Genomic DNA, 26,901 nt, shown 5'->3' with positions numbered 1-26,901 from the left:
ACGAGGATCTCAAGACTGAAGTGGATGCCATCTACAAAGACCTACAACAGAATGGATATCCAAAGAAGCTAATAAGTAGGACCATCCAAAGGACGCGTCCAAATCAAATCAGCGACGAGGCCACCACGACAACCAGACTTCTACCCATACCTTACATTAGGGGTACATCGGAACAAATCCGACGCAATGCCAGCAAGTACAATATTAGAACTGCCTTTAGATCTAGCACCACTATCAGAAGCGTGGTATCAAAGACCAAACTAGATGGCATGTTGGATACCAAAAATTGCATCTACCGGATCCCATGTGAGTGCGGTGACTCATACATAGGTGAAACGAAGCGCCCCCTAGAAATCAGAGCGAAGGAACATCGCAGCTGGACCCAAAGAGGAGAGGTTTCCAAATCCGGAATAGCAGAGCACGCGTGGCATAATGGACACAATATCCATTGGTCAGAAGCCAAGATTCTGCACAAGGAACAGCACTGGCGGAAGAGGAAGTTCGTAGAGGCAGCTTTCATTTCACAGAATCAGAGGATCTTCAGCCAGCCAAGCGTCGATATACCTAACATCTGGAAGCCTCTACTCTCAGGACAGTGTAGGATCTAGAGAGAGGCGTGTCCTCCCCGTCCCCAACTCTCTTCACGGATGACTTTCCTTTCCACATCGCTGCACACATCTAGTATATAAGCCTATAGAATAGTAGTTTGCTGTCAGTTTACACTTGATAACGGTTGGAGATACTTACCAACCGAAACGTCGTGTTACATTAAATAAATAAGACAATGCAAGTTCGACAAGATGTTTTCACTGTACCATTGTCTACCACCTTCAAAAAACACACGTACAGTTTGATAAAAAAAAATATAATAAAAAAGGAGGTCATTTTTAATTATCTAAATTAGAAGAAAATATAGAATTTCTGCAAGTACAGGTGATAGTTTAAAACATACACCTGCATTTTGTTTAAGAAATGGAACACATTTCGGAGTAAAGTTCCTAAATTATTAATATGTATTCAATCTAATGTTATAAATATTGGTAAGTAGATCTTACACTAAAGAAACATATTCGTCTGGAGAGATACTAAGAAACAAGTTAGTGACAACAAAAAAAAATTAAAAATGAAAAAGAGGGTAAGATGATGTTAAATAAATCGAGAGCCAATTAGGTATGGTGTGAAACTTACGTCTGATTAGATCATATATTTTCATAAAAACTAAGATTCATACGTAAGCTTCTGTAACTCCTCCTATTTTTTGAAAGTAGATATCAAAATTAGCGTTTTAAGCAGATCTAATCATATTTATATTACATATTACACTATTCTCGGATGTAGAAAAGACATGGTTAACCTTAATGTAGGTATAATTATTATAAGGAAGACAGAGATTTTTCCAACGAGATATAAAGCTAAAATTATTGTTAGGATAGGCAAACCTTACATAGCAACTACATACTCTTGAAAAATACTAACCAAATTTAGGCAACCAGTTAATTTCAAAATCCCGCAAACAATCTCTATATTCCTCTATTTTTGGTCTCTCAGGTAAACCGTTATCCGTGTTTTTCTTCGAGCTATTTGCTCCCAATAAATTATGCACTGGAAGGAAGTACTTTATAGGATAAATGTCAACTTTTTTACAGAAATCGTCTTTTCCGTAGGTAATGGTGCCAGTAAGGTAATGTGCTGGATTATTAGATTTTATCGAAAACCTAAAAAAATTATGCATTAATATGATATTGTAGAACAAAAAACAATAATCGGGTATAATATTTATAATGTCAAAAAATTGAGCAGTCTTATCATATCAATATATTATAAATAAAGAATTATTAACAATTTATTTTATTACTCCTAATCAGTTTATTTGAATAAGAGGAAATACGTAAATAAGTTCTAAGTCTACAAGATGCAAAAAAGCAGTGCCGAAAGTTTATAATTTTAAAATAAAAATAAGGGTTTCATTGAATTTATTATCAAATGAAGAAAACAGAAACAAAATTTGATTATTGGATATAAACAATCTTCTTAAACCTTCGACTTACAAATATGATAGATTAACTACTTATCAATCAACTATATGTGCACAAAATTAATCGCAATTTTTACCTTTTAAACTTTAACTTAGTTTATAGTTTGAGAAAAAAACTTTTATGGGGTATATTATAAGTAGGGTAGCTTTAAATAATAAATCTTCTAAATTTCTTCTGTTCGCTTGGTTTTAATTTTAAACTGCCGGTAATCGAACGGTAAGTAATGACGGCTCCCGCAGAACCTTTAAATTATTTTCTGTAAAATATGTATAGTTTTGTATTTTATTTATTATTTTAAAGTTAGGCGTAAGAGAAACTGCGAAGAAAAAATATTAAAAAATATAATTTTATTTATTTGGATGGCTAGTATTAACAAAATTCTTTGAAATACCTACTTATCTGCATTTAAGGGTGCAATATACAAAGGTTGTACGTAGTAAGGGTTAGAATCCTGTATAACTCCGGCTTTTTTGCCACCAATGAGGGCCTGGGAATATGATAGATATATGTCCATAATGATGTTAGTTGATAATTTTTGCTGAAGTAACAAAGGCGCCTCCTGTATTTTTTCTAGATAAGCCTTTTTGTCGTGTCTTACTTGAAGTCGTATCACATAGTCACCTTTCTCTAATTTAACAGTATACTGAAAAGTCCACAATAGTTTTTTGTAGTTGTATAAACCTAGGGATCAATTAAGATAGGCCACTGGTTTACTTTATAAACTATTTACCCTATACAAAATCTAATAAATATGGTTAACACAAATGAGAGGAAATACAGCACGAAAAGGCTTTGTTTTATTAAAAATTGGTATTGATAATTTCTTTAGATTATTCTGGGTGGTCTAATAAGTCCTTAGATAATAGCTAGTATTGAACAAAATTGCGTCATTATGCCTGACCTCTAATGAATTGCCAGCTTCTTTTTTTAAAATTGTGATTCTTAAAGCGACACTAACGGTGTTCGATGAAGCATATGTGTGTTCAATCGCTGCATATACACATCAGCGCAAATAGACAACTGTTAGATTTACATTAAAAGATTTAACAATACGCTTAGAATTAGGTACATATATAAAATTCTAATATATTCAATAAGAATCTTTAAATATGTGTTTGTTTTGAGATATTAGGGCAAAAGCATCTGAGATTTAGCCGGTGTATATCTTAATTGATCCAATTAACTAAAACAAAACAAACAAATAAACAAACACATAGCATTACCTACTTGGTATTTTCGAAATAATAATTTCCTTCGTTAAAAATTATAAAAAGAATAAACCATAACGTAAGATTCACTGCATCAAGTATTTGCCATTTTTAAATAAGAAGCTATATAAAATTTTAATATATATTTAAAGTTTTATTATTTTTCTAATTATACGACATATACATATATATGCTCACATGCGGCTACAAGTTTATTTCTACTAAAACTTAAAACTATAAAGAGAAATAAAAATGACAAATTAAACGTCTTTCCAGATATATTAGAACAAATATTATAAATATATCATCAAATATTCATTATACATTTTGTAGCGGCCAGATATGTAAAAGTCATGAACTATCTCTTAAATATATAATACAAAATGAAATGGTTTAAATCGACTATGGATTGATTGTCATTACACCGATAATATTCAATATAGATTTGATAATTACTAAATGTTAAGATATTAAATAAATGACTAACCTTCTCTGACAGATATTTTCTACCGAAACATGAGAGGTGAAATAAAAAAAAATAAAGAGTTTATCCATTATTTGGTATGCAGTTTATTTTGCTCTGTTAAACAAAGTAGCTAAAAGGCAATTGGTAATTAAGATACTTAATATAAAACAACAAATATTTAAAATGCATCGTTTACCGGCAGTAACAATAGGTGAAAAACGAGAGAATGTTATTTAAATTGATAAACCTAGATAGCTGAAGAACCGAATATCTCTAAAAGGACGACTATTACGTAGAGGTGACGCCAACAAGACAAAAAGAGCGGTACACATATGAATATAGATATCAAAATCAGATATCAAAAGTGATACCCAAAAAAAAACAGGGCAAGGCAATCAAGAAATTAAAAAAAAAACGAAAATACAAAGGCCTACAATAGGAGTAAGTGGAAATGACAAATAAATAATTACATAAATAAAAAAAAACTTCTTCCCGGATTCAAACTATATATTCCAATATCTGATCCACTATCCGATCTACTATCCATCTTTGATTCATCTTTATACTACACTGCAAATTTATTGTTCACTTTCTAAGTCTCTGAAGTATGAATAGTGGGATGCCCTGGATTACTTATGGACCATAACTTAGACTTATGGTATCCAATCAATATACTGCAAGGAGAGCAGTTATTCGTACCCTCCGTACAGCTCCAGTGGCTGTTAGTAACATTTGAGTTTTGTTGACGACATGTTTAATGTCTGCGTTCCAGGTTTATGTCACTTCAACCCGTGAAGTACTTGATGAGTAAAAAAAAATAATTAATTATTTATGTGAGAGTCATTTACCAAAAAGGGACTTGCCTTCTTCTTTTTATAAAAGAATTTTTCTGTAGAAATTAAATGTAAATACTTATTTTGATATTCGTTAATAAACGTAATTTTATTTGCTACCAAAAATTGAGCGCGAATTGTTTTCAACAAATTGCCATCCTAGCTAACAATTTAACACGAAAGGTAAAAAGTATTAGAATTATAAGATTTATGCTTAGTACTTTAACAATCGTTATGAAAGTATAAAAACTATTACAAAGCCAATTAGAACTTTTAAAACGACCTATAATTACCACCCTTTGCCCTCTCCAATTGAATATTTTAAGCAGAGACGTCCCTTCTGATACATGTAACATCTTCTAGCAAACAAAGATAAGTACAACGCATATTTAGAAAAAAATACACGGTGGCCAATTAAGAATGCGCGGTACTATATCTCCGAATGTACTCCTTGCAGAGGCTTGCGGTAAAAAATAATTATGATTAAAACGGCCAAGAGAAAAACCTGGAAAATATTTTTAAGTTTGACCCATAGGGGGCGTAGCTGCGATCTTGAATCTAAAAAAGTAAAGTTTTCTTGAATTTCGATATATTAACCTAACAAAAAAATAATTGATCTTTAAAGTAAAGGACAATCTGAAACTATTTTGTTCGACAGTTTTTGCTGTATCTCTGAAAATAAAGTAGTAGATTAATTTGTCTCAAATTTTCTTTTATATTAATTTCTGGCCCTGAAAAGAACCGATTTAAAAGAAAGAGGTTTTTAATGCCTCCGTAGATGTTCAAAGTGTTGACCATTATGCTCTATACATTCTTGAAGCCTCTCATGGGTAGACAGAACTGCAGCTTTAATTTCGGCTCTGGGTATATTCCTGGGTATATTACAATCCGGTTTTTCATAACTTCTCTGGTTGTAGGTTTACTCTGAAATACGATATCCTTTAACACCACGATCACCAGATTTAGCACACGTTAAATCTGGTGATCGTGGAGGCGATAGAAAGAGACCCCTTAAAGAGAGAATATTCCTCTTTCAATCCACCGCTGTTGCATTAATGTGGTCTCGCACAGCACTAGCAAAATGTGCGGGGCAATCGTCTAACTGCAAAAACATGTTTTGCCGCAATTTCAATGGCACATCTTCCAGCAACAACGGCAATTGATTGGTCAAAAAGTTAAGATAGAAGTTGCCATTTAGGGATTGTTCGAATAAGTATGGCCCAATAATTCTGCCTCCCAGTATACCACACCACACATTTAAGCTCCAACGTAAAAATGCACAAAGTATGACTCTACTGTCGCTATTAAAGGTGGATTTATGGCTCTATATTTTCACGAATCATACCCAATATCCAAATATATAGTCTTAATTAACTTCCGATCAAAGTTTTCTTCTTTCAACGCCTGATGCAAAACGACATAATATAGATGTATTCTAAAATTAATTAAAATTACTAGTAAAAATTAACATAAATATTAGATATATTTAAATAAGTCAGTAATTGACGGTTATTTAAACATACCTATAATCTTTAAAAATATTTTTAACCTTTGTTCGCGATATGCCAAACTCAAATCCCTCTTATGCTAACATGAGGATTTCCTTTACTGTATCCTAGTACGTAGTTAATATTTTCTTCGGTTCTTCCAATTCGTTGCCGTTGAAATGGAGACAAAACTACGATTGGCTCGTCAGTTAACCAGTAGTCGGGGAAAAACTCTCACATCGCAAGGGCACCGATTTGGATCTTGAGTCGCGTAAAGATATAACAAACATATAACAAAATAAACCACCAGCAAATCCACAGCTTCATCGTTCGTAAAACGTATTATTACGACAAAAATTATACAAAAGTAAGCAAAACTATTGACAATTTAAGATATATTTATGTTTTGATTAAATATTTGTTTTTTTTTTTGTTTCCATGGTTTCCTTAAATGGCCTACTGATAATTGCCAACAAAAAATAAATATAGGATTTTCGTACAAAATTTTCTTTGGCCTAAATTTTAGGTTAGGAACAAAATATCGAGATGCGGTTTTCGCGAGCCTGTTTGGGCGACAACAACATTTCTGTAGGAATATTCAAAAAAAAAGCCCTCTGGTGGCAACATGTGAAACTAACAAAACTTCGAATACTAAAACAGTTAAATCCCATGAAGGTTGTTTTTTTAAAGAACACAAATGTCTTAAAGTCGACAAAGCTATTTCTAAGATACAGGGCGTTTTTTACAGAAACCTTTGACTACCTCCCCTGCCACTTTATTTTCAGAGGTACAGCAAAAACTGTCGAATAAAAAAGTTTCAGATTGTCCTCTACTTGAAAGATCAAGTATTTTGTCGTTAGGTTAATAGTATATCGAAATCACAAAAACTATTTTTTTAGATTTAAGATCGCAGGTATGCCCCCTAGCGGCCATTTTATAAACTTAAAAATATTTTCCGTTTTTTTTCTTGGCCGTTTTAGTAATAAAATTTTTTACCGCAAGGCTCCGTGATGAGTACGTTCCGAGATTCAGTATTTCGCATTCTTAGTTGGCCACCCTGTACTTTATTTTTATTATTCTCAAAAATAAAACTAAATAAAATTACTACTGGCAAACTCGTAGTTTAAATAAATAATAATTTAAACCCTTACTGAAAACTTATTTAATTTCATCACTCTTTTTTCGCCTTTTAGTACATTTGTTTAATGAGGATAACTTCTTAACATTCAGTATTTGAAAGAAAAAGATATTTATTAGGGAAAATTAGTAACTCTAATTGGATCTCACGAATGCGTATGGTTAAATAAAACTATTACTGTAAAATCAGTGATTAAAAATGTTCACTTGCCTTGGAAGGATAAGCGTCTCCACTTCCCAAAAGTTGCTTATTACAATCAAAGATCATCCAAAATTGCGATTCATATTCAGACTCATACAACATGTCACTAAGTAAAGGCAGATTTGGTGACACCTCACAGGCTTTCGTAATACTGAAATTGTAACTTAATACTAGTTCGTAGATTTGCCTACTAGGGGGTATCACATCACGTTTTGTTAAGGGAGATAACTTATTTTCCGATGGCCTAAAATAATATATATTAGAATGATTTTATAATTTTAAGGGGCGCAATTAAAAACAGGTAGTAAACAGGTGTATATCCGCAATGGGTAATTTAGGAGGAGACTCTGTATAGCAAAGTAATGAGATTTTTTAGTGTGTCTAAATTTGACTGATTAACCCATAAGACCCATTAAGTAAAACGCAACTTTTAAAATATCAACTTGATATTTATTTTATGTCCGACATAAAATAACCTTTTACAAAAGTTAGGAAATTTCGGGGTATGTATTTATTTACTTAACGATTCTCTGTGTAGGTTTTTATAAAAATATTCTTTTGTTGTTCCTAGCAACTAATTGAAAAAATGCCTCACTCTGGAAAACTACCCATTGTCAAGATATATATCCGAAAAATATGCTTAATGAACCACAGTTTCTAATCAAAAAAAGTTAAGCTTAGAAATATATATTCTAATAATAAATATAATTACTTTAAAACTTGAACTGAATTCTTGAGGGTTATCACAGGATTTACTTCTTCCCCTTGCAAGGTCCTAACCTCAACCATATGTATTCCATTAGAGGAATACATATTTATCATTGGTTGATTAGGCTTGATCCCAAAGAATGCCAAACTATAGTTTAGTTTCATGTCTCCAGTGCTGGCCCAGTACTTGGCTATAACAAGCTCCAAAACATTATCTTCTTTTACTTGAAAACTAATACTCGTCTCATTTTTAGAGGTAACAGGTATATTTTTCATGGTTTCTAAGGCTTTACAATGTTGTCTTGGCAGACACTGCATTGTATGCACTATAAAACGACCAGTATCTTCCACTGAAGTTAGGGTAAGAACGGCCCAAGAAGCGCAGGGTGGTACCGCATAATAATGTCTCTTAATCGTATTTGGTTTAAATGCAACATCGTTATAAACTACTTTGAATTTAGATTCGGTTATTTCTTTTGGTTGAATAACTGTGATGGGAATTTTGAAAATAGGGCCTTTGGCAATACAAGTTGAATCACAAACATTGATGAAGGTGCTATATAAGCCTTCACTTAGATCAGACGTATCAATTTTTACGGCAAACATTCTAGCCATATTTGATAAATCTAAATACTTTGGAAACTGTACAAAACTACTTGGTGATGTCATAACGAGTTTTATATTAAAATTAATCTTTTTTTCAGGTAGAACCTCATCCTCATTCAAGAATTTTGGTTCTATGCTTACTTTATATGTATGTTTTGTCGTATTCAACTTAGTTCTTAAATAAATTCCCTTACTATTGCTTGAACCACATTGCACTTGAAACCTAACATCTCTTTCTTGCGTATTATGATAGTTAACCAAATATTCGAATGCTTTTTCTACTTGAATCAACCCAGCTCCTTGAGCAGGTATTTCTAGACCTTCAATAAAACTAGCAGTATTTTCTAAAGCTCGTCTGACTAAATATGGTGAGAAAGGTAACTCTTGCTGTACCATACCAGAGAGTAATAAGCAAATTGCCCCTGCACAGTTTGGTGAAGCCATTGATGTACCATTCATAAGTTGTGAGTATCGCAGAGTAAAATTGGGTACTGATGTAATTGCTCCCCCTGGAGCACAGACGTGAACCCCAACTCCCCCGTCGATAGTAGGACCTCTTGAAGACCATGTATAAGTAGAACCTACCAAAAGAAAAAATCCTTAGACCTTAATACAAAAATGGTTTTGCTGTCCCACAGAACGAATTATCACAACCTTCCATATTTTATCTCCCAAGGGCCTAACAATATACAGGGTAAATCAAATTTTATTCAAACCAATAAGATCTAAAAGGAATAAGATCTAAAGTAAATTAAAACTAAATGTGTACAACATAATAAAATAGAAAATAGCTATTTAATTTGGAGATTAATAACGGCTTATTAATCGCCAATATTATAGTTAATATTATAGATTTGTAGCATTCTCATAAATTGAAATGATCAGCGCAAATGCTGAATTTATTGATGCCTCTTTTTTTTTAACTAATCACATCAGAGCTAACGAGTTAAAAAAAGATGTGAAAAAATAGGAAAAAATTACTGACAAATAATAAAATATCTTAAATATATGAAATTTTGGAACTATTGGACAAACCCCGTTTAACTAAATGCTTAAACAATTGAAATATTCCTTATAGTTATGGCGATCTTAATGGTTTATAAATTACCCTGTATATCCGGCCAAGAAAATTGCATCACAATCGTACCTTCATTCATACAAATAGTTGTTCTAAATATACCTTCTCGTCTTTCTAGTCTTCTAGCTTAAATTGTTTAAAAAATTGTTTTTAAGTAAATAAGTTGCTATGTGCTTCTTAAGTATGATGTAAAATCCATATTCCAATATTTTTATGGGATATCTCCGTTTCTATTAAAGATAGAGAGATTCTCGCAATCTAATGTTTCAATAGCAACAGTTTGACAGTATGAAACTCTTAAGTTACAAGGTTTTTGACTTATAATTTAGGCACATAATCTAATATATTTTGCCGTATAATTTGATGGTGTAATTATTTTTTTAGTAAATTTTCAAGACCTTGAGATTCTACGGAAAATTGTGTTTTTAGACACACATCATAGGCCTGAAATTAAAGAAGTACTATTAGGCATTTTTTTAAATAACATTTCATTTGATAACCGTATCTGTGTCGATTTTAATTTATTTCTTTCTATCTCTAATAAAAACGAACATTTTACCAATATTGACGCTTCAGAATAGTACAATCTGGGTTTGTTTGAGATCTACACCAAAAGTTTCAGCCGTCCAACATTATAAGATTCCAAGCTTAGAAAAATAATTTTGGAATTATAAAGTGAATTAATAAACTAACCATGCTCTATAAAAATTCGAATACCTGGAAGTTTCTCTCTCATAGCATATTCAGCTACCATCATTTCTGATGATACGTAAGCGCCAACACTAATAATAGGTTCGTCGGCAATATCCGAAGGTGTGCTAATAGTTCCTAAGGCGGGACCACTATTACCAGCCGATGAGACCCATATAATTCCATATTTATTTACTATTTCATTTACCAAATTTCCCACTCTCCTAAAATACATAGCTATATAAAAAAAAGAAGTAAAATTAACGAAAATGTAAGGTAGAAAGTTAATAAGAAATTAAATAACATAAAGCCATATATGAATAAAGTATGAAAAAATCTCATGTAATTCTAAAGTTTAATGCTATAGTAAAAATTAATAAAGATTCTGCATAAGTAAAACAGGGCCAACGAGAACAAAGCTTAACAATAAATAATAGAGACACTGACGTATGTGGAAAAAATCATTTCATTGCACAGCATACAATAGCAACAATAAAGGAAATTTACTCTTAAAAGTAAACAGTCATAATTTTAAAGCAGTTACATACTTTTATCGAGGAGCTTTAAATTTTTCAACTACCTATTACATTACTATTTGTTACGAAATAAGTAAAAATAAGAGTAAATTTATTCAACCAATCTTTCACGCGGATATCAATAATTATTAATAATTTTTGTTTTGTAATTCTATGTCACGCACTTCTCTAGAAAATGCTTAAAAAACTAATTTAAGCACTAAGTAGATTATACATGAAAATACCATAATTATGAAAATTTATGTAGTATATGATTTGAATCATCTATTTACTAGTTTACTCTTATTTTGTTTTTAAAGTTCAGCAGTTAATTTAGAGTTCACCTTACCAGTTCCACCCTGCGAGCGGCTGTATCTCAGATACTAATAATCGTAGAACCTTAAAAAAAATTGTTAGTGAAGTGTAATTTGTCAGCCGCTAGAGGGTGTTACAGCTACATTAAAACTTAAGATTAATTTTTTTACGAAAAACTTGTAATAACGGGCATCCCAAAATATTGTGGTAATAATCTAATGTACATACATTCCCACACAAAAAAACTTTTTAACTAGAATTTATGTCACTTGTAAAATAAAGTAATGGGGAGATTTTTTTATCTTGAATGAGAAAAATTTCTGAAAGTCGACTCTGGGTGGTATTGCTGTATTTTCATATCGAAAAAATATTACTGTTAGCTGTTGCTAAAATCCGCTAGGGAGCGTGGACTATTCGACAAATTATCAGGGCCTTGAAAGGTTGAGCGATTGAGAGAATACCAAAAAAGCTTCTACTCCTCGACATATAGATGGCGGTAAGAAAGCGAAACTACCACCTCGAGGATGCACGGATTGTCAAGCGTCTAATATGGAATATAATATAAAATGCGACCATTTTTCATAGCTCTTTACCTTCTAGAATTTTGCAAACGCTTTCTTTTAACTTCTGCCAAAAAACTAACTTTCGCTTATCAAATTTTGCGAAAAAAATCTTAACAAAATTGATTTGTTCTCACATTTTGCAGGTGTTTAGTTGACTATAGTGTTCTGTGGTTTCTTTTTTTATTTAGGTGTACTGACAGAAAATTTCTAAATACTGGAAAATTTCTAAAAAGTAGTGAATTAATATGAACTAATAAATAAATAGTAAAAGCTTTGAATTGAAAAAAGGTATTGCAGGACAGCAAAACACATCTGGTTTTATTAAGAGGCCCAATATGTTTAATACTTTTGTTTAGATTATTCAGCCTCGAAACCATAAAAATCTCAGCAGTAGACAACTCTATTTGAAATTCTATGTGAGTCAAAATTATTTTACTTCCGATTCATTTATGCTCAATTCAAGAAGGGACCTTAAACCAGATGTCATACCTTCAGTTAACCTTTCAGGCCTAATACAAGGTAAGTTAGAATGGTATCCGTAACAAGTGGCCTGACCGGGGGTGGTAAGCTTTAACCTTAATTTTAAATGAAAAACTGCTTGGGTTAAACTAAACTCTTTAATTATTCATTCACCTTTATGATAGTAAAAAAATATTACATTTAACTTAATCTATCTCTTAAACTGATACCACTGTTGTGTGGCCAAATGACATCTTTTTATTTGACTTAAAGATGTATAGAACATTCCATTATATGTTTTTGCAGATCACGATTATGAAGAATTGACCACTTTTAACCACATAGAGCAACAACCGACAACAGAATGTGCACCAAGCTAACGGATTGTCATGTACTACCTTCAAAAATAAATAAAATGAAGGTTAAAAACTGCACCCAGGTCTTAAATAATGCAGTAGGATCTCACATGGACAATGTGGCAAAAAGATTTTCTTTTCTTAATTTTAAAAATTAATAGTTCAAAATATGCTTTCTATTTCTAGACATTGGAGACCAAAACAAATTACTCAGCGAAGCTCAATACACATCAGAACTCATCTTATTTTTTTTTCTATAACGTTCTGTAACGCTCTGTATAAATTCTACTTTACAAACTTTGTTTTTTATACAACAAAATTACCAATTAAATTAAGTTATACATTGTGGAATTTGGACGTATATAACTATTAATTTCTATTGTATAACTAATAAAAAGTATAATAAAATAAGTAAATTTTTTGCTATAATCTCTTTTTATACTATAGCATTACATTTTGTAAATATTTTTTGTTCAATTTCTGATTGATAAATGGAGGACTTTTTAATATAGACAAAAAAGTCCCAGTTTAACACTTTTTCAATATGCCTACTGCAATTTCCGAAAAAACTAAGCATTTTTCACTTATTTTAAGTTAACGGTAGCGTAAAGCGAAATTTAAATTTGGCGCCATAATAAAAGTTTAAGTTTCCCGCTATTATGCCGCCACAAACCTATTTTCGCTTCCGGTTAGTACTACTCCTCGACATTTAGAGGGCGCCACATTCAGTCGGCGGTTCAGTGTTCTATTGGCGCTTATGGAGGCTTCCTATCTAAGAAGTATTAATCTATGCAAGTTATTTAAAAAATCTCAAATGCAACAATATATTTATTTTTATGTTATAAAAAGCAGGGAACAAAGCTGAACAGGCTGGTGAAACCCGCAATCGAACATCATTACTAATATAAAAGTTATAGTATATACTTATTAACTAAAAGTTATTAAAAACAATGTGACTATTAGAAAATAAAAATCACAAAAATCGTCGTAAATTCCCATTTCCTCAGCCTAGTTAAGAAGACTCAAAGTATCACAACTCGTGGTAAAGTATTTTCATAGTAAAAAAAATCATCCACGAATTCTTTCAAAAGTAATTGGTTGTTTAAAAAAAGCCGATTGTTAAAAAATTGCTTTAGTGTTTTCTTATATAATCAAAATGGTCGCCATTATGTTCAACACGTAGCTGCACTCTTTCCCTCGTAGATAAAATAGCATATTCAATTTCATCTCTAGGCAAGCAATGATTGGCATTTTGAATTTTCCCTAGGCTAGACTAAAAAACAAGATATTCTACTCTTCCCCATAGGTAAAAATCTAAACTGGCTGGCCAGGGCAACAGACTTCCTCTTCCTATATATCCATCGATCTGTGTATATTGCATTCAGAACACCTATCTCGCACATTTATTGCAAAATGCTGGACAGCCATCAAGTTGCAGAAATATCTTCTAGGATCCAAGATTTACATCTTCCAATAAAATTGGCAATGTGTTTTTGAGGAACTATAGGAAAACGTTACCCATTAGTGCCTTAGGTACGTTGTAGCGTACGTTTACGTACACTGTAGCGTCCTTCATGCTGAACTTCTTGTATCCAATGAGTACTTTCGTCAGACCAATAGTGCATATTATGGCAATTGTGGGGTACCTTTGCTTCTCAGTAGCCTCGTCTATCCAAAGAATTCTGGACAGAAATTAAGGGTTTTCGTTAATCATGCCCAGAAACTACTGGCAATAATCAAGTCGCCCATCGAAATCTATATCCGTTAAGGCTTGGTGCAAAACGATAAGGAAGTAGTTTGAAAGTAAAACAAATTTGCATCAATACGAAACGATCGTATCTGATAAACTAAAATATTTAGATATAATATATGTAATATATGTTTTGAAAGGGGTGAGAATCCTATGCGAGAATATTGACTAGATTTTCTTCGGTTCTACCAATTAATACTGCTGGTATTACGTCTAGAATGTACGTAATGTAATTACCGTAGGATATAGGTGGATGAATACTTTCAGTAGCCCACAAGGGTTGCACTAAGCGCAAAAAAATACATCAGCCATAATGTCTGCGATTTGGATAGCACATCGCACACTCCTTTTGAGCGATTGCTGCCTTTTGAAAACATTTAAAATATACAGCTAACAAATCAACAGCCTCGTCATTAGTAAAAGGCATTTTGATCAAAATGATCGTTTTGACGTTTCAATTTATTATTAGTTATTACAAAAAAAATTTTTTTCCTACTTTCTGCCCTACCTATACAGATGCAAGATTTTACTTAATAGTGGCATTTTACTTAATAGTAAAATCTACTAATGGGTGTCAGTTGATATCTATTTCCGGCATAACCGGAAGTGTTTTAACTATCAAAATACTTAACTAGTGCGTCCTCTAATGGCTGACCTCTCCCTCTAGCGGCTGACCAATGAACTTGAAAATATTTTCCAGCATTTTTTTGGGGCATTTTTATAACGTTTTTTTTAAGGTCCTACGATTATTAGTTTCTGAGAAACAGCCGCTTACCTTGCTTAAGTGACCACTCGGTAGTTGCGCGCTTTATAAATTACTGAGTGCTGGATTTAATTAGTTTACGTCAGTCAAAAACTGTAACTGAAAATATTGGGACAACTAAATCGACTTATTTTCAGTCACTCTGTGAACAATTAATCTGAATTTTTCGATTTTTATAAAATCTAATTGTGTTTCTTACATACTAAGGTGCAAAAAGTAAAGTCCGTTTTAAAAATCTTACCCCGTGTCAACCCAATGGGCGTGTTCGCCATAACTCATATTTATAACATGTATGTTCATCTTTTTTTTAAGTTCTATAATTTTGATCATGGCTCTTATTAGGGCAGTACCAGTTTCCATGGAACCAAGCCTACCATCTCCGATAGTAAGAGATATGACCTGAGCGCCCGGAGCTAAACCATTTTGCTCGGGCAAATCTGGGAAGTAAGATGAAGCTATTGACGCTACATGAGTCCCATGGCTTGCTAAAAAAAGGGATATAAAAAATAAAAATTAGTAAATAAAAAATATTTACAAGTATATTATTAGCTCACTCTTTATGTACATAGATAAATAAACTAAATTCAATCGCTTGTTCAGATACTTCAATTTAAATGTTAAATTTAAGTGAACTCGTCTTGTAACAATTTTCAATTTTTGACTTTACAGCCGTATGCAATTTTTACCTATTGCTTAGACGTTTATGAAGCTATTGAACTTTATGACAAAATGGCTTAATTTAACTTGGGTATCGAAAATTGTTAGAAATAGGTTATTGTCGTCAAGTAAATAATTTTTCATTGGGATGAGGCGCTTGCTTATTAATAGATTTTGGTTTTAAAACTGGTTAATAGAATAACAGATTTTCCACTTTTTTATGGTGAGTGGTAAAACGGATACTTGCCGAAAACCTAAGAGTCCAGGTTTATTTTTTCTTTTGCAAAATTGATGGAATTTAATTCTTTATTTTTAAGCAATTTATTATCTCTACTAATGTTGAGACTATCATATCTACAACACTTGAACTCAAGGGAACTACTGCAGATTGGTTTAAATTTTTATCCATAGACGATTGATACCATGTTGGTCATGTAGACTTTTCAGTTGTGGGAAATAAATTAACCATTACGTTGTTTTTTTGTTTAACTTTGCTGAGAGAATACTCTTAATGAAAATAATCTATAATCGGAAAGTTCTTTAGATATTTGCTAAACTCTGCAGTTCTATTGAATTTGTAATACATTTGCGTAATACATTCTTGTTAAAGACAAGCATATTCATACAAAAATGAAGACATTGAAAGTATCAGCCTCATAGAGGGCATCAAGAATAAGATTTAAAACAAAACAAAAACGAATTTTGAAATACGAATGTTCATGTTTGTGCAATACTTTGCTGAACTTGTTATCTTGTTACCTTTTTTTTACAATAAACGATTGTGTATAAGTCATACAAATAATAACTGATTAAACATAATTTATTTTATTCTTTATCAGCAAAAGCTGCTGGTATTGGACCACAATCATATAACTCTGTCTATGAATTTCACTATTAAAAACTACATCAGATTTACATTTGAGCAGACTGAATAATTTTGTATATTTTCGATACAGTGACCGCCTAAAGTACCGCATAAATTCGATAAAAATTAGAGACATGATTTTTTGAGAAAACGCTCGGACCCGTCGATTTTTATTTTAAGTTGCGCATTATTTCACATAAATTTTTGTATACAGTGTGAAACAAAAAAAAAGATATGACGGTCATCGGTTATTTTTTTTAATGGAACGCTATATTTTTTATTGCATTTATGAAATATAGGCGACATTCCAAGCAAGTTTCGTATAACACTCTTTGTTTCAACTCAACTCAACTGTTTCAGAAATATTTACATTTAACTAACAAGAAAGCACGTAAGTACGTCTATTTACAAATTAAGATAAAATGGAGGATAAAATGTTATAAACTGTGAATACTCTTATTAATGTATCAAGTGTTCAAACTGATCCCCATTTACTTCTTGGCAGAGAGCAAGACGGTTTACAAACTCATGTAAAACCCTGTCAATTATTTCGGGCGATATACGTCTAATTTTATATCAAATTCTATTTTTAAAATCTTCTACGTTGTTTGGCTTCTCAATATAAACTTTACTTTTCAGGTACCCCCATAAAAAATAGTCGCAGGGATTTAGGTCTGGTGACCAGGCCGGCCACTCTATTGGCCCTCTTCGTGCTATCCATCTAGATGTGTAAAAGTTAATAGATGTGTAATAGATGTGTAAAAGTTAATAGACGGTGAGCCTCAGTTGCCCAGTGTGGATTTGACACTGACCAGTACCGACATGCCCCTAACATGACCTGAAGTTATTAATTTGTGCTCTATTCTACTAACTGTTGACTGAGAAATAGGATGGTTTGTACTCCAGCATCATCAAAATTTCAATTCGTTGGGTTTTCGTTAAATTAGCCATCATTTATTCTGATAAAAACTATTAATTTTCGAACTGACAGTGACATTCGAAAATGGAGATTCTTTACAAGTGCAACCATGGAAATAGAAGCAATTGGTAGTGTTTATAAGATTATTTATATCCTCGATTTTACCTTAATTTGTAAATAGACGTACTTATTTGTTTTCTTATTATTTAAATGTAAATATTTCGGAAACAGTTGAGTTTTGAGATAAGGTGTGTTATACGAAACTTGCTTGCAATTTCGCCTATATTTCATAAATGCAATAAAAAATATAGCATTCCGTTTAAAAAAATGACCGATGACGTCATATCTTTTTTTTTGTTCCACCCTGTATACAAAAGTTTATGTGAAATAATGCGCAACTTAAAATAAAAATTGACGGGTCCGAGCGGTTTCTCAAAAAATCATGTTTCTAATTTTTATCGAATTTATGCGGAACTTTAGGCGGTCACTGTATATTACCGTTATTACCTTATGCTAAAATTAAAGTATATAGCCAATTGGTTCTATTTTTATTAACTTTATTTGAATAACTTAATAGGTGTTTGATTAACATTATTAATATATGACTTACAGTTTTATAGAGCTATATGGAAGAGGGAAATACACTTACTGAGTAAAATATTATTGCAATATTTTCTTGTTTATTAAATCAAAGGTTTTTAAAATAATAGATTGTTAAATACCAGAAGTCACAGAATAAATAAAATGAGATATTTTTTTGATGATTGTACACATGCCTTAAAAAAAGTGACAAAATGGCTTTTATAGAAATTAATAATAGTTTTATGTTTAACTTATACTAATAAACATTGTGATTTTTAGTCAATATTCTCAATTGCTACATGTTCCTCAGAATGAACGTCACTTTAATATATTTGATTTAAGTAATAAGAACATGTGACACACCCACATTTCTCTAAAAAAAATTGTATTGTGCGTCAGATGTACCTATATTGTATAACTTAGAATGTTTTATAGATATTTTTTATAACATTTCAAAATACAGATTGTTAGCAAAAATAGTTATATTTTTATCCATTATCTTCAAAGAAAAATTGACTTTACAATGAAACTAGCTAAAATTATTATTAATATCTAAATTTAGATTAATAAATATTTTTAGAGAATATAATAAAATATTTAAGACTTCAAATATCCTAAAACACCGGTTTTCTCTATCACCATCTATTTCTAGGATAGCATATTCTGTTCGTTTCACTTATCTACATACCCAATAATTCTAAAAATTAAGTCTATAAAATGTGAGTATACTTACAACAAACTCCTACAAGCTCAAGGACATTTCCATCATCATGCACATTAAAGCTAAAATTTAAATTATCTATTTTCGTAAGAGGTAGATACTCATGAGTGACACTGTATTCTCCTAGTAGGGGGCATTTTGAGAGATCATTTTCACTACTAACATTAACACAGCACATCCATTTTGAGCCATCATTATAAAGTATGCAATCAAATACGGGACCATTATCGCAATATTTCTTGTCTAAGTTATTTAAAAATTCAACTTTAGCTTCACAATCTTCTTTCAATAATTTTTCAGTTTCATTAAGGGTCTTTTTTTGTTTATCTTCTAGTTGCGATAAATCACGCCACAAATTGCTTAGGACATTTCTTTGGCCTTCTTTCCAGTTCTTTTTCTTGTATTCTCCTTTGACACGATCCCTAAGCCTTTCAGGATACAAATCAAATGCATTTTTAACTCCTATTCTGAACGTTCCAGATGGATTATTCCAGTTATTTGGAATCTAAGATAAAAGCGGCGATTTATATTATAACGGACGCTTATGGTGAAAATATTAATTACAATTATAAGATATTGGTCTATTACAGAGTATCTGTAATATCATGCTGACTAGAACAAAATACCAGTTAAGTTCAAATACAGTTCATAAGAAAAACCAGAAAAGATATATCTGTATATCTTTTCTGGTTTTTCTCTGATATCTTCAAGAGTACAATAACAGTTAAAAAACAAAATTTCCAAAGCATATCTATTCATAGGTGATAAATTATGATTTCTACTATAGATATGTAGCTTTATTACAAACAACCTATAATTCACTTACTCTCATCTTCCTCCCAGTAAGACCAGTAATGTAGCCCTCATCATCAGGCTCTACTATGGTTTTGGTATCAACATCGCCACAACCACTGCAGTCAAACCTCTCTATTACTTTTATTTTTCCATCTGAGGTTTTCTGTAAATAAAACTATTAATAAACAAGTACTAATTAAAAATTAGGTCTTATTTACCTGTAATCCAGGAGCTCCAGGATCGACTCCTGAATCCAAAATTGCAATTACAATACCTCTACCATCATATGTAGGATATTTCGTTAAAAATGAAGCAGCGCCGGTTTCATTCTTGGGTAATAAGCCCGAAATAGGGAAATCATTTTCGATGGGCTTCGTTTTATTCATTTCTTCTAAAATGAATTATAACCCTTAGATGTTTGACTTTCTGAATTAGAATAATAAATGGCAACAGTAATATTAACTACAAAAAAATGACTTAATTAAAGGATCTTCTCAGTTCCCATAATTTAAAAGTGAATGTAATATGACTACTCTAGTACTCCAGTTCTGTATACATTTTTATATTAATTACACTTCATTAACAAGATAACAGGGTATTAGAATTTACTGCTCAAAAAGAGAAAAATATGTTAAAATACTATACTAGTAAATTTAAATAAAGTAAAATTAAATATGATCTAAGTAAATAATTTGATGCTTCAATAATTAAGAAAACGGCAACGAATTTATTAATTAAATCACTCTAAAATGCGAAAATTCTATTGTTAATTTATTTGCACTCACTTTCAGATTTATACAAAGACTATGTTCAGTTCATATATCTTTTCTGAAACTTGATAAGAATTATGTGAGCTTTTTAATAAAACATCTTTCCTTACTATTTTTCTTTGACCGCAAATTTAGTTTTTGGCCATCTGTTATTAATAAATGATTTTTAAATAAATGACTAATAAATGATTTTTAAAACCTGAATGTGTGGAGGCCCGGTGCTCCGCGAAACGTCCGGTAGGGCTCCGCCAGCAGTCATAATAAATGAATGCATGTATCAAAGTGGACCTGTATCTATCTTTTTTTGTATGATTATTAATAAACAATTTACATATAACTGCTTTTGCTTGTAGTTTAGAGTTTAGGGTTCCGTTAAAAATTTAGTTTTTTAAAAGGGTTCCGTCACGAAAAAAGTTTGAGTAACACTGGTCCAGACTACAGTTAAGTTAAAATCTGATAAGGTAAAATATGAAAAAATAAGATTTTGTCTGTTAAAAAGTGAATTAAATCTGATCTAGGCAATAGGCACAATTTAGGTTGTTTTAGGTGTGAATTAAAACACTGGATGCACAAAAATAGTCAACTGATTTATTACACACTTGTATGACACTAAACACAATGAGCTAAGATAATATAAGCACTTATTTATATTATTTTTACTCTATTTATATCGACTTAAAAGTCGCGCCAATATTCGGACTTAGTCCACTCCCAGCAGCGAGGGCTGCCTATATATTAGGTGGACCATTGTTTTCCATTCGCTAACCTTCCACGTGTGCCTCGAGATGTCGCAAGGTGTCACTCGCTCCATCTTTGTCGCACCTTCGGGTCTAAAGCGCCCCTCACACAGTCAGTATTACTGAGATTATTTCAAAATACTGTCAGTAATACGGATCGTGTCAGGGCAAGTACTGATAGACTGTCAGTCGTGAATGAATGACTGATGTGATTTTCGGGATCCTGAAAACACGTCAGTCATTGGGGGCGGAGCTAAAAGATTGATGAAAATACTGACCGTGAGAGGGCGAGACTGTCAATCATTCCAACAGTCGTCAGTCTGAATTTCATCGTGCACCGTGCAGAGACAGAGGCAGAGATAAGTTGAGTACCGTGCACAATGGAAGAAACTCAGGAAACGACCGCTCTGAGCTCGATAGCTTCACCTGATTTGTGTGAAGCAGAACAAAAAGGAAAAAAATATATTTTAACGCAATTTATAGACCTATATAGGTCTATGCCCGAATTGTGGAATTCAAGTATATCAGAATACTGTGACAGAGATAAGAAAAGAAGAGGATATGAAGCTCTGCTTAAATTTTTTGTGCAGTCCTAACCAAATGCGATCATTGACGATGTAAAAAAACAAATCAATACTCTAAGAAGCAATGTAATCCTCGGGGTCTTTGTCTTTAATAAAATGTAATAAATTCAGATGGGTATATTTTTCACGTTGACTAATCCATTGCTTAATCCAACGTCTCTTTTGCTTATTACGTTTAGCACTTGTTAAATGTAAAATTATAATAGCAGCGCAAGCTTTCTTTTTACAATCCATAGCAAAATAACTAACAGATAAATGACGCGAACGAACACGCCTAAACGCTTAACTGCTTCAAGCAGGAAAGGATTCAAGCAGGAGGAGGTGACTGAACACACTTCAAGAGACGATTCGAGCAGACTGATGACTGATACTGATCGTGTGAGGTCGCGTGAAAAATACTGACGAAATACTGTCAGTCTTCAAGACTGTCAGTAATACTGATCGTGTGAGAGGCGCTTAAGAGGCGAACAAGATGATGCACGAAAGTCGCGGAACAGCTGGTATATTCGCGGCTGGTAAGTCTCCTTTCAGCAATTTAAATCATGGATACAAAGGTGTGAAAATGTAGTTCGTCAAAGAAGGAAGAAACTGTACCCAAATTTCTTCCATATAGAAATAAACTGCATAAAATAGGAACCACTGACTCCAAAAAACTAGAAAACAGATTTCGTACCTTTTATACACTATATGCAGGAAACAAGGATAGGATCAATAGATTAGCACCGCCATGACCCTAGGAGCTGCATTATGGCGAAACCAATCACACTCAATAAAGGCTTTTTAATTTTCGTTTTTTAGTATCTACGAATGACCTATGTTGTAAGAGTATAAATAGTATACAGGGAGTCCGGAAAGTCAACGATAATACTAATGGGGCTGATGGAGCAACCCATAAACACCCAGAAAAACATAAACAGACTTTAGTAAAAAGTCGATGGTTTTCGAGATATTGGCCCTTATCACGAAGAAGTCACTAAAATCCTACTCTTGGATCAGATTTTCGATTGCCACGCCTTAAAAATAGATATTCTTTAGATTTTTTTAGCTTTGCAACATTGACTAGCCATTTTACTGATCAAAGACAAACATTAAACAGCAAAAGCATTTAATAGGACATCTTTTCTAAAATTAAATATTACTTATTTTTATAACCTCAACTTTGACTAATGCTTTATAAAGTTGGCTCATTTAATCTACTTTTAAAATTACCCAATATCTTTATCACTTTGCTCAATTTATAAAACTAAATACTCTTACAGCTGAAGCTAGTTCCACATCTACACAAAAAAGAATCTTTTTAGTCTTGATGCCAACAGGATCAAAATCATGCACAAAATTTAATAATATTCTTCAAGAAGCTATGTGGCTTAACTTTCCCATAAGTGCATGGTAATCCATGATGATGGTATCGAAATTTCCAGTAAAACAAAGAGATATTTATATGAAATATGATTGACAGGTATGGTGACAAACGATTCTTATAAAACTTATTAAAGATAGAGTGATTAAACTTGTAAAACAAGTAGACAATTGCTGTGGCAAAAATAACTGAGAGAATCGGGCTCTAATAAAGCAAATAACAAATAAAAACAACACTAAACCTATTATCTTTAATTCATTTCCTAGCAATGATGAAAAGTCCACTTTGAATAATTTTAATGACTACTTTATTAGTTCTTGTCCTGTAATAAATCAAAATAAACAAGCTGATCTATCTCTAACAAACAATATTATGTTTCTAAAACCAGTTATTGACAAGAAGTATACAAGTCTTAGAAGTATACAATACAAGTATACTTATCTTAAAAAACAAAAAAATGGGTAGTGATGAAATCCCAGTTAAAATATTAAAAACTTCTGCATTATTAATAAATAAACTTTTCACACATATCGTTAGTTATAATAGCTTTTCAAGTAGGGTGTATAACAAAGCCCTTAAAAGAAAGCCAGGTCTTACCAATTCACAAAAAAAAGATAGAAAGAAGATTGAACACTACAGACAGTAAGGATATTGGAAATGTCTCAATCTCATTACTCTTCAATCGCTTAATAGACTTATTGGAAGTAAACCACATATTAACAGAGCAACAATGTCAGCGATTTACCAGGCTCTTAAAACTATGATAGCATATTTTAATAGTACGCGGCTTACAGCGGATTTGTGTTTGTACCTGTCAAAGGCTTTTAACAGCGTTGATAATAGCCTGCCTCTTAGTAAAATGGTAAAACATGCATAAGGGCAACAGCATTACAACTATTTAAATCATATTTAACTAATAGGCAACTGAGAGTCACTGAAATAAACTCTCAGGGGAAGTGGGTACTCTCGCACCAAAAAAACATTATACAGGGTGTACCACAAGGGTCTATTCTGCGTCCTCTGCTCTCTCTTGTACGAAAATTACATTGTAAACATCACTACCAAGTAAATAATACTGTTTGCTTATAATACAAATTTAATCTACAATTCGAATAATGGTGAGGAGTATGTTGGAGAGGTGCGGTGGAAAGCCCTTTCTTGAAAGTTACTATTGACAAGAGGTTCTGGGTATTTATAAGATTTGGCTTCGCATTGAGTGTTATAATTCCGTATAATGCTTTCGTGCAGTCCAGGCTGAGATATGGGTTAGCGTTTTGGGAAAATAATGTAATAAGCAGCAGAATTTTTATTCATTCATTTTATACAAAAGTTGTCTTAGCTTTATTTTCAAAATAAAAGCATTAGCAACATGTAGACAACCTATTATTGCAAACAATATATTGACACTTTATAGCCTATACAGGGTGTCCCAGATAAAATGGTATACATGGGGATTTCGTAAACGGCAAGAGATATAGTTTCGGTTAAATGGGGAAAAACTTGTGCTAGTCCAAGCCCAATCAGATGAGATATTAAGATCCACGATATCTACAGGGGTCTTTAAAATATGGGGCTAAATCTAAAAGTTAGGGTTTTAGAAAGTCTGCAATATCGTCGCCATCTTGAATCCGATTTTAATAAAATTTGATAGTTTTGGATTAGAAGAACTATGACCAATCGGTTGACGTTAACATAGTCACCTTTGTTATCTCTTATGAACGTCATATTAGATTTATACGTCATTGAATAGCACATAATAAGACCTTTTCAACCTCATCATATGGCGGAAAACATAAATTTATTAAAAAAAAAATTTTCTGCCTTAGTTGGCTGTGAAAACAAAGACTGCTAATCCATTATTTTTGTTTTTTTTTATTCAAACAAGAAAGTCATTTTATTAATATGATAATGAAATATAAAAAAATTATTTGTTGAAATGACAACAATTATTTCTAACTTAACATACATGAAATTAAACAAATTACAATTAACCAAAATAAAATTAGTTAATAAAGTGTTCAAAAAGATCTCAATTTTTGTTAATACACAATGTACACCTCTCAATCATAGCCAAACAAGCATTTTTGGCAATTTGTTGTGGTATTTCTTGAATTGCTTGTCGGACGACTACTTCAAGTTCTTCCACTGTAGTATGATTAGTGAAATACACTTAATCTTTTCGGTATCCCCATACACAGAAATACAAGGAGCGTCAAATCAGGTGAGCAGGCAGGCCACACAATAGGACCTCGATTTCCTATTCAGTTATTTCCATATTGTTTATTTAGGTAATTAGAAATAATTGCAGAATTGGGTGCAGCGGCGCCATCTTGTTGGAACCACATGTTGGCTATGTCATGAAGAGGCAACTCTTCTAAACTGGGATCTACATAATTTTCAACAATTGCCTTGTAATCTTGGTCCTGTTAGGTTGTCAATAAAAATGTTAAATAAAACATGTCCATTTAAAATACCTATCCAAACATTAAATCCCCATCTTGTTTGATAATGAACTTCGCGGTTTCTAACTAGATTTTCATCGGCCTAATAAATATTATTATGTCTATTAAAGACACCACAATTTGTAAACTTGCTTTTGTCCAACCACAACACTTTTAAAGGGAATCTAGGAGATTCCTGGCATTTTCTGAGGAATCAGTTTCAAAATACTGACCATCTGTCTAAGTCTTCTTCTCGAAGTCCCTGACTAATGTCCTTATGATATGGGCGGTACTTTTTAAAACTCGTTGGGCAGTAATTTTAGATACTTCCTTCATTAGCCTCGATTTGCCGAAGCCATGTGCGCGAATTCTCGAGGACGCTTTGAAGTACTACATTTTCGTCGCTATTTCTATTTATGTTGGGCTTGTTAAATGAACCACCCTTCAATAAATTATCTCTCAATCTACTGAAAGTCACTCAACCTGGTTGTCGTTCATCTAAAAAGCGCTCATTGCACATTTCTGCGGCACAATATGAAGCAATCATATAAATCTACTTTTTCTCTATTTGTAAATCTCTCCATCTTAAACTTATTGTTGAGTAAAGAGAGTTTATCAAAAAAACGAAATTGTTTACGTATTTTAAAACACTTGATTAATACAGGGTGTTTCAGAACCCTGGGATCAAACTTCTAGGGGTTGTTCAGTGCAACAGTAGAATCCATTTTAGTATAGGAACCCATGTCCGGAAATGTGTCACTACGCCCCTAAGACGCGTTTAAATTTAGAAAAAATATTAATTACCTAAATAGGATCTGATGCATTTATTTTTACCTTTTGTATATGATACCATCACAACAATTGTTCAAATTGTCTTCCCCCAACCTCAATACACCGATTTAAACGCCGCACATGATTTCGGCGGACTACACTAAAAATTTGATCCTCGTTTTGAATGATTTCAAATGCTGCTGTTATTCGTCCAATTAAGTCTAGCTCTGATTCTACTGGAGTTTCGTAGACTAAAGACTTTACATGTCCCCACAAGAAAAAATCGAGCGACGTTAAATCGGGTGACCTAGGAGGCCAAGAAACTGCTCCACCTCTGGCAATCCAACGGTGCCCAAACCGCTGAGCCAAATACTCGCATATTTGTACAGCAAAATAAGCCGGCGCTCCATCATGCTGAAACCACATTTGCTGTCTAACGTTTAGTGGAACATTTTCAAGGAGTTCTGGGAGAACTTCCTCCAAGAAACGCAGATAAATAGTTCCTGTTGACCGTTCCGGTAGCAGGT

The 26,901-nt window shown here is 32.4% G+C and overlaps 1 protein-coding gene across 3 annotated transcripts in view; it reads right to left on the bottom strand.

The window, feature by feature from the left end:
• Positions 1 to 26,901, bottom strand: part of LOC126748520 (tripeptidyl-peptidase 2) — a 48,306-nt gene that overhangs the window by 12,337 nt on the left and 9,068 nt on the right. The window contains exons 2-10 of one of the 3 annotated variants that reach the window (XM_050457808.1): positions 19,930 to 20,102; positions 19,743 to 19,874; positions 18,929 to 19,421; positions 15,414 to 15,657; positions 10,455 to 10,675; positions 8,082 to 9,264; positions 7,379 to 7,613; positions 2,432 to 2,679; positions 1,477 to 1,715 (exon numbers count right to left, since the gene is read on the bottom strand). In XM_050457808.1, the coding sequence (XP_050313765.1) occupies positions 1,477 to 1,715; positions 2,432 to 2,679; positions 7,379 to 7,613; positions 8,082 to 9,264; positions 10,455 to 10,675; positions 15,414 to 15,657; positions 18,929 to 19,421; positions 19,743 to 19,874; positions 19,930 to 20,097 (3,163 nt within the window). In that variant the 5' untranslated portion in view covers positions 20,098 to 20,102. The remainder of the gene's footprint in view (positions 1 to 1,476; positions 1,716 to 2,431; positions 2,680 to 7,378; positions 7,614 to 8,081; positions 9,265 to 10,454; positions 10,676 to 15,413; positions 15,658 to 18,928; positions 19,422 to 19,742; positions 19,875 to 19,929; positions 20,103 to 26,901) is intronic. The other 2 variants (XM_050457810.1, XM_050457809.1) reach the window with 2 other exon arrangements.

This window comes from Anthonomus grandis, chromosome 22, assembly GCF_022605725.1.
Source record: "Anthonomus grandis grandis chromosome 22, icAntGran1.3, whole genome shotgun sequence".
Classification (NCBI taxonomy): domain Eukaryota; kingdom Metazoa; phylum Arthropoda; class Insecta; order Coleoptera; family Curculionidae; genus Anthonomus; species Anthonomus grandis.
This window is presented reverse-complemented; position numbering and strand designations above follow the sequence as displayed.